The sequence below is a fragment of the Tenebrio molitor genome, chromosome 5 (assembly GCF_963966145.1).
Source record: "Tenebrio molitor chromosome 5, icTenMoli1.1, whole genome shotgun sequence".
Taxonomy (NCBI): Eukaryota; Metazoa; Arthropoda; class Insecta; order Coleoptera; family Tenebrionidae; genus Tenebrio; species Tenebrio molitor.
The window spans coordinates 3411989-3421309 of record NC_091050.1 but is presented as its reverse complement, the minus strand read 5'-3'; the positions used below and the strand labels follow the sequence as shown (position 1 = coordinate 3421309).

The following is a 9321-nucleotide window of genomic DNA, read 5'->3' as shown; positions in this document are numbered from 1 at the left end:
CAGCTGGACAAACGGTGCAGTGTATTAATGATCGTGTATTTCTTTTTTAATCCATTAAATGCCAAATTTTACAAACGTGGAATTAACGGATATGGTTCGCGCGTACGGTGCAGCGGGTGCCAACGCGCGGTCCAAGCACAAATACTGTACCGGGAACAGAACAGTTATTTTATTTATTGTTGATGATACTGATAATTTAATTGGACCACGCATATAGCCGAATCGTTTAAGTGGTGAAGAATACCATCGATTTTTGAGTGATTCTTTGCCTGAGTTGCTGGACGAAGTGCCCCTAGACATCATGCAAGGAATGTGGTATCCTGCATGATGGCGCGTCGCCACATTATGCTCTCCAAGACGCCAAGTTACGCAGTGGTTGAACAAAACTACCCTGAAAGCACGATATAAATTATTTTTACTATGCCTGAAATGTAAATTGGACAAAACGGTCCAACGCTTTGGCCGCCAAGAACATCGGATTTAAATAAATACGATACAGATAAATTCGGTAGAAGAAGTAACTGGACGAATCGTGGCATGTAGTGCGTAATGTCCAAATTCGGGAAAATCGTGAAGTTGTGTCAAGGGTCCGTGCATCAATTTATTGTGAATAAGGTACACTAAAAGTAAAAGTGTTTTGTCCGTTTTTTCGACACAATTCAGCGTCAGTGTCAAATTTCTTGCGTCGTAGGTAATCGTTTTCGTTGTAGCTTTTCTACCATTTCACTTTTGTTTGCTCTACATTAGCGTCGACCAGGGGCCGGAATGGGGTGAATTGAAAATTAAAAATTACATTTTCTGAAGAATGACCTCGAATTTCTTATTTTGATACTTCAAGAATTTCATTTAGCACATTGTATATACAATTATTACATTTTACGACCGCTTTTTTCGAACAGCCTGTATGTAATATATTATCACTTATCTGTCAGTGAGATAATTGAATAACAAACTTTTACTATTCGAACTTTGTCATTTCACAGATAATAATGTTTTTGGATTAGCACAATCAAAATAAAACTCCCAGCAAAAGTTGGGTTTAGTTCTTTAACAATACCGAAGACATGACGGTAAATAAATTTCCTAAATATTTTCTTCAAAAACGAATCATTTCTCATAACTTTTGTGTAAGTTTTAATTATTTTAATTCTAACATAATTAACATTAAAATATAGGTGCCAAATGTTAAATGTCTTGTCGACAATTTATTACTGCAAAGAGGAATTCAGACATCAAATTCTACCGAGTTGAAAGAGTCAAACTTTAATAAAATTTTAGTAGCCAACCGAGGAGAAATTGCCTGTAGGATAATAAATACAGCTAAAAAAATGAAAATTAAAACAGTGGCTGTCTATTCTAAGGCTGACGTACACTCAGTAAGTACAATTTGTTTAACTTATCGAGCAATATTTTTAGAAAAACATCATCGAGGAGCAGTTTCTCCATATTGTTTGAGAGGAATGATTTCAGCAAATTTGTATCACAATTTCAGTTACACAAGTCGATTTGCAAATGTTTCTTGGTTCTGAAAGGCATTCTAAAAAACTGATTTAAACGTTTTTAGCGTCACGTGAATTTAGCAGACGAAACAGTGTTCATAGGTCCTTCGGCAGCTGCACAATCATATTTGAACATGGACAAAATTTTAGAAGCTGTCAAAGTTAGCGGCGCCGAAGCAGTTCACCCGGGTTACGGTTTTCTATCAGAAAATGCAGTGTTTGTTTCACAACTGGTAAATTATACATTTGTTTAATACTAGGTAAATTACGTAAAGATGAATTGAAGGAGAAAGAAGGGATCGTTTTTATTGGTCCTTCAGCTGAAGCTATTTCTAAACTAGGCGATAAATTAGAATCAAAAAAGCTTGCTGCAGCTGCAGGTGTTAACGTTATTCCCGGATATGAAGGTTTAATTGAGAATTGTGAACATTGTGTTGAAATAGCTCAGAAAATTGGATATCCTGTAATGATAAAAGCATCTGCCGGTGGTGGTGGAAAGGGAATGAGAATTGCCAGGAATGACGATGAAGCTAGGTGAAATATTAAGTTTTTAATAATTTGATTTTAAGAGAAATAAAATTAGTGATTTTTAGAGAAGGATTTCAAACATCCATTGAAGAAGCGGTCTCTAGCTTTGGTGATGACAGAATTTTGATTGAGAAGTTTATCGAGAATCCCAGACACATTGAAATACAGGTTTTGGGAGACAAACAAGGTAATGTTATTTATTTAAATGAAAGAGAATGCAGCATTCAGCGAAGAAATCAGAAGGTTATTGAAGAAGCTCCAAGGTATTTATTATCCACTTTAAATGGTATCAAAAGGAAATTAATTTTGAAATTAATGAAGATGCGTAATCTGATTGGATTAAATTTGTTGAATGAAATAGTCTATATTATTCGTTGACAGTATTTTATTGATTTGCAGCATATTTCTTGATGACGTTACTCGTAAAGCAATGGGTGAACAAGCCGTAAAACTTTGCAAAAAAATTTGCTACTTTTCTGCAGGGACAGTAGAATTCCTGCTTGATAAAAACCGTAATTTTTATTTTTTGGAAATGAATACAAGACTACAAGTTGAACATCCTGTAACTGAGTGTATAACAGGAGTCGACTTAATTCACGAAATGATACGAATTGCCAAAGGCCATCCGCTTAATATGCGTCAAAACGATGTAAAAATTAACGGATGTGCTATCGAGAGTAGAATATATGCGGAAGATCCTTATAAAAATTTTGGTTTGCCGAGTATAGGACGTTTGTATAAGTACATAGAACCCAATGGACTGGGAATAAGATGTGATAGCGGAGTTGAAGAAGGTAGCGAAATAAGTTTTCACTATGACTCAATGATTTCCAAATTAATATGCTTTGGAAAAGATCGTCAAGAAGCCATAGATAAGAGTACGAAAGCTCTTGATTGTTATATTATAAGGGGTGTCACGCATAATATTCCTCTTCTTCGAGACATTTTGACACAAGAACGTTTCATAAAAGGCGACATAAATACAAATTACTTATCAGAAGTTTATCCTGATGGGTTTAAAGGTCATCAACTTGCGTTAGAAGAAAAAAAGAATTTACTCCTCGTTGCATCAGCTTTATATATCAACAATCAACTACGAAATAAAAGTTTTTTGAATGAATCAAAATTACAAAACCATGGAAATGTATGGCGCAACTGGGACATAGTGATTACCTTAAACAGAAAAAATTATTCTCTTCGCATTAGTCAGTTGGATGAATTACTTGAAATAAAAATTGATGATGAAAAGATGATAACAATGAGCAAAAAAGATATTAATCTAGCAAATCCTTTAATTAAAATAGAAATAAATAAGGAAAAGGTAATTATGCAGTTAGTTTCCAAGAGTTCTAGTAACCACTATACAATATCGTATCGTGGTGCGTCGTACAATTTAGATATAATTAGCAAAGAAGCTGCCAATTTTTTACATTTAATGCGACGGAAATCTAAAACAGATGTGTCAAGAATTATTAAATCGCCGATGCCAGGTTTAGTCAAAAGTGTATCTTGCAAAAAAGGTGACATTATATCTGAGGGACAAGAATTGTGCACAATAGGTAAAATCATCCATTGATTGAACTTGAACATTAAATAATGCATTATAATAATACAATTTTTGCAGAAGCGATGAAGATGCAGAATGCAATTCTTGCTTTGACTACCGGTAAAGTAAAAACCGTTCGAATTAAAGAAGGTGTTGCTGTTAGTGACGATGAGGTACTAATTGAGCTAGATTAATTTTTCCTTGACTTAAAGCAATGACAATGTATATCGTTATAACTAGATCGATATTTATAATTGACAAATTATTATTACCATATAAAAAATTATTTAAAAAGGAAATGTTTTTAGTAAGGTTAATAAGGCTACATGTAATAATACAATAGGAAATAGATTGAAATGTGCTATTTATTATTATGAAAAACTTGTTATTCGTTATAATGCTATATTATCAAAAATAAAAAAAATCTATACACACTAATTTTTATTTTGTATTTTTTAGATTTTAGTGAAAAATAATTACTTGTTTTCAAATAAATAATAATTAAAAAAAAAATTGTTTTCAAATATTTTTTGTGTGACTTACCCATCGAAGTAGTTTTCAAACGCGGCAACATTGCTAGCATATCATAGCAACGAAAAAAATTTACCTTTATAAAATAAATGTCAATGAAATTGTGACAGTTTTCAAAATGAGTTTTACCTCAGATGAATGTTTTAATGTGTATTTAGCTCCTGGTGCCGCAGAAAATGCGTTTTCCTAACGGAGGGCATCCCACTGTGAATGTTATTAGGCGTTTTGACCAACGACTGAGAGAAAAAAAAATGTAACCATGACAACTACATACGGAGTTTTTATTTACCTATTGCGTTGCTGCCATTTTCATTTTCACTTTCTGAGAGTTTTTTCCTTAATTGAAAGCTGCAGAACAGTTTTGGGTACAGAATCTGTGTTATGCATTTTATACTATTAAAACGCCTTTTTGACACACCCGATATAATTGTAAAAATAAAAGATATTTTTCGGTGGCGATTTAATATTGATGATTTTTTTAGTGTAATTTTTTTCAGCACATTTAGTAGATTCGTATCTTTAAAAGATAAACTTTGAAAAAGCTTATCGCTAATTTGCTTAATATTTATTCGTGACTGGTCGGTCTTTTTCAAGAATTAATCAAGCACTATTTTTAATTAGAGGTAGGAATCCAATTAAATTTTAATTTATTCACATAAACATTACATTACATGTTAAATTGCCACGATATACAAATACAAGATATCTCTCTCTCTCTCTCTCTCTCTCTCTCTCTCTCTCTCTTTCTCTCCCGCTTTCCCTCCATATCGTTTTATTCCTAATAGACTATAATAATATGGCGCTTTCGCGTTTCTTCGCCAGTAATTGGTGTAGTTGAGTCGCTAGCCCAACGCTCCCAATATAATATACAAGATGGAATAATGGAAATACTATTACATACATATTTTCTTCTATGTTGAGCTTTCGCAAAGAACTCGGACAGGTAAAATTAAATATTTTCAACAATTTTCATTTTGCCAACTTTCACCTATCTGTTTCCGCGTAATGACGTCTTCGCCATTTTTTTTTTTTTTGTACATTTGGACAGAGTATTAAATTCTGTTACTATTTATGTTCTCTGTGGCAAATTTTGTTAATGAAATAATGAACAATTTCTCGATTTCCAAACAACAACGTGACAGATTGTTGCATTGGATTAATATTTATTAAATTTATTAATTAAAATAATAATCTTTGCAACTGTTGTCTGATAGACTTAATTTTTTAATTAATATGACTTTATCAATGTTATTTCTGTCATGTAAATTCTATGTTTAATTTAATTTTATCTAAAATATACGGATTAGGCAGCAAATAAAACAAAATGTAGTTAATCCTCTTATATTGCTGCTCAAACAATCGATTAAAAGTTTCAATCTCTCCAATGGTGTAATCGACTGAATTTGAACAACTGCACTATTTCATTTAATATGTGATGGAACTAACATGCCAGCATATAAAAGTTCTAATTATCTGTACGTGAAGAGCTAGTCTGTAGAGAATTTACTAACAATGTTAACCATAGTGGTGAGTACATTACCTTTTTCCTAAAGAAAATGTGCTTTTGCACAAGACTGGTTTTCTTCTTCGGTTAAAGGAACTGAAGAGAGAAATTCTGTTCAAATAAAAATTAATCAGCTGTACATTAAGGGATACTAAAACTATATACAGACTGATTCACATAATTTTCCGACCCTAACGAAATTTAAATGCAGCCAGTAATAAGTTTTTCATTCATAACTTGATCCAAAAGCATGAATATGTAATTTTAAACTTTTGTACGGACATCTCTCACAAAAATCTCAATACTAAAAGTTCGAAAATGACAGTAATCGATAATATTTTTTTTATTTAGGAAACTGACTCATCATATATCAATATTATATCGACCCTTTCATCATTGGAGCACATTATAATTAACAAAACATATTTCAGAATAAAATAAAATACTGTGTAGACGCCTAAAGACCGTTAACATCACAATACCCATACAGATAAACAATATCTGGATACTAAACGCATTCATTTTGACAACTATCAACTAGGTAGTTACAATTATTTTACAAATTATATTGTTTATTTCCATGGCTAGTAGATTTTAAAGTTGCACTTTAATAGTGATTTCAATAAAATTTAAATGTGGTGTAGTTTTGTAAATAAAGAAAATAGGACCTACTCGTATATTCATGTACTTAACATTTTGTTTTAATAACTTCCCGAACACGATGTCAAAGTATTTTACACTTATTATAAATCATCCTGTATTTCAGATTGTAGGAATTGTGACTTTGTTATCAAAAACTGTAACAACACGACTGTTTGATACGGAAAATCAAGATTATCCAAATTCACTTGAGAACTTTGAGGACTATGAGTTTAATTCTGATGTTGGTGATGGTTTTGGCTGGCTCGAATTAGAACAAAAGGCATTATATCTTTCAAAACAAGCAACGTATGATGATAACGAAGACTATGAAAAATATGAGAGTGTACGAGGCACTCCAATGGTAAATAGTTTCGTAAAAGTAAATCCTTGGCAAGTATTTCATTTTCATTTTTAGAGAATTAATCATCATCAGGGATCAAAATATTGTGTGGAGAAAACGGGCGAAACCATAAAACTCGTCGGGACCCCTAATGAAAATGTCTTTCCTTCAGAAATTCAGAACATTACATGTCTTCCATCCGATGGAAAGAGTAATAAAGTAAGTAAGATGTAGTAAAAGGTGACCAACAATTACTGTTTGAGTTGGCAATAAAAAAATTTTACTTCTTTTTATTTCATTATTGACAGCTGACATAAATTTCAAATTTGAACGTCTTTGTTTTTCTAATCTTTTATTGATAATTGGACTCATTTGGAGCAGCTATTACTCGCTCTAATTTGTTTGTTTTTAAAAACTCAATAAACCGTTGCTTCGCATCACACATAACCCAATTTTTGTCTATCTATCAAATTCACGTCACGTCCGGTTATGTAACAAATGTAATTTAACCAATAGGGACGCAAAAAAATCATCATGGTTTTATAGCCAAATCAAACAGTAATTGTTGCTCACGCGGTAATATCAATATCGTAACAATGTAGTAACACAGCTGAAATATCGAGCGATCAAAATAATGGATTTGAATCCGTATCTACATCTTTTGCGATGGATCTGTCGAGATCTAACCTGTGTCTGTGTTTCAAGACTTTCAAGCTGTATTTAATGTTTATTGGAATGTAGAGTTCAAGTAACGACATACGATTTCGGATTCATGGATAATTCGATTACAAATTAATTTGATCGCTCTTTATTTTTGAAGATGTTATATGTAGAATGTACAGTGCGTTTTTTTTAACTGTTGCCATAGGGAACTGCATGGTAAAAATTATACCCTCTGTTAACTTATGGTCCACCGCAGATTTGGTGCTAAATTTTATTTTAGTAATAAATCATTAAGAATACTAGGAAATGCACACCGTTTAAACAACGACAAAGCAGTTTTATTTGACTAATTTTACTCTTCAAAGTTGAAATTAATAATTAGGTTTTATATTTCAATTTATTATTTATTTTAATCATAGCCTCGAGCCTATTTATTTTTTAAATGAAAGCGACAAAAGTCAAAAGTGGAGATGTTCAGGTGCTGGTTGAGCCGACAAGGACGCTATTCTGGCGGCCGCTCGACGTACTATTATGCTATTATTACGGCGCACTAAAATAGTATATTATATATCTACCAAGGTGGAGAAGTTCATGATTATAGCCAGAGCGCCAAGATTAGAGCCCGAGGCGCGCCGAGGGTTGTAAGGCGCGAAGGCTATAAGGGACTTCTCCACCGTGGTTTATATACTATTTTTTTCACTACTAGATACGTTAAAACCCTTTCTGATAATAATTATTAATTAAATTATTTTGTCGGATGCGACGAGTCCGAGTTGTCACTTCTTGACAGTTGGTATGAAAATCGTCTACGTTAACCAATGAAATAGACGACAATCTTTTGTTGCTAGGTGACGGTTGTTCCATTATTTACCACTGGTTAATAATGAAAAATTATTTACCTGTCACTGGGCCAACGTAGAAAAACGAAACTTCTCAGTGTTCTATGACAACCGATAACGCTAGACTTTATTACTAGTAGTGAAAAAGTACATTACATCCGGTAGTACTTGTAACAGGTACTCGTTTAGACATTCTAGACTCGGCTCCTAACGTCGCCTGACCTGACCTAACCTACCGGACTTATAACGTAAATTACTATTTCGATGGTTTAGAAAATTGAGTTGTAATGTATCCGATAGTTTAAAAAATCTTCCAACTTTGTTCCAAAAATGGTTTGAATATTTTCATCGGAACAAAAGTTAACAGGGGATTGAAAAATTAGCATGTAAAACCCTATGACCAGTCTTAAAAAAAACTCACTGTAAGTATGTATGTATTTTTTACAGCCACATTCGGTGAGATGCAAATCTAATAAACACAATCAATGTGGACCACTGTATAAAGCAGTGCCAGTATTTAGGCAAAATAAAAACTCTGGAATGTGTTGGAAACGTGTTAAAGAAACTGTTATCGTAGGGATCGGATGCAGGTGCTTTTAATAACAATTTAACCTTCAGAGAAAAAAATACTGTTGATGACCTGTGTGAAAATTGAATCAGATACTTGTAAATAAAATTTTGCATTTGAAACGAACTTTTATTTCAACTGCAAGACAATTCTCTCAATATTTTACACAACATTTTTAATTTACTTAATACTTGTAATCAACAATTTGCAACAATTATTGGAAGTATTTTTGGTTGCACATACCCGTTTTAATTTAAATTTGAACATTTTAGCCGAAGTTACGCCAAACAGGCAACAGCGCTGTATGTCCATTCTTCGTTATTGAAAACACCATTGCGAAAGTGAATGAATCTTTAATGTTTTGAAGGTAAAAACCATTTTTTGCGTTAAAATTTGATAAATAGTGACAGTTGTTTGACGTTTATTAGCAAAAGTTCTGAAAGATACGAAAAATCTGACACTGTCAAAGTCATTGCCGCCCCTTATCTCTTATATTCGAGTGTTCAAATGAAATCCTGGGCTGAGTAGGCGTTGGAAAAATTAAAGGGTTTAGAACAGTGTAAAGTTTGAATTTCCCGCTGTTTGACACGAATGACATTTGTTTATGTTTAATCAGGACAGAATTAAACATGTTTGTTTTCAGCAAAGGGTGCCCTTAGAT

At 32.7% G+C, this 9321-nt stretch overlaps 1 protein-coding gene across 1 annotated transcript; it reads left to right on the top strand.

The window, feature by feature from the left end:
- On the top strand, positions 1–8782 carry LOC138130506 (propionyl-CoA carboxylase alpha chain, mitochondrial-like). Its single transcript, XM_069047012.1, has 10 exons — positions 1–1127; positions 1176–1376; positions 1565–1732; positions 1786–2033; positions 2093–2290; positions 2427–3586; positions 3652–5047; positions 6375–6611; positions 6666–6809; positions 8540–8782. The coding sequence occupies exons 1-7, from the start codon at positions 1065–1067 to the stop codon at positions 3765–3767; spliced, it is 2154 nt and encodes a 717-aa protein (XP_068903113.1). The 5' UTR covers positions 1–1064; the 3' UTR covers positions 3768–5047; positions 6375–6611; positions 6666–6809; positions 8540–8782.
- Positions 8783–9321: the final 539 nt, after the last annotated feature.

Bases quoted from the DNA above. Each gene is read 5' to 3' on its own strand.
- LOC138130506 (XM_069047012.1), top strand. From the start codon at position 1,065: ATGACGGTAAATAAATTTCCTAAATATTTTCTTCAAAAACGAATCATT. The intron at 2,034-2,092 runs GTGAAATATTAA...AGTGATTTTTAG, and splicing joins AGGAATGACGATGAAGCTAG to AGAAGGATTTCAAACATCCA. The intron at 3,587-3,651 runs GTAAAATCATCC...CAATTTTTGCAG, and splicing joins ACAAGAATTGTGCACAATAG to AAGCGATGAAGATGCAGAAT.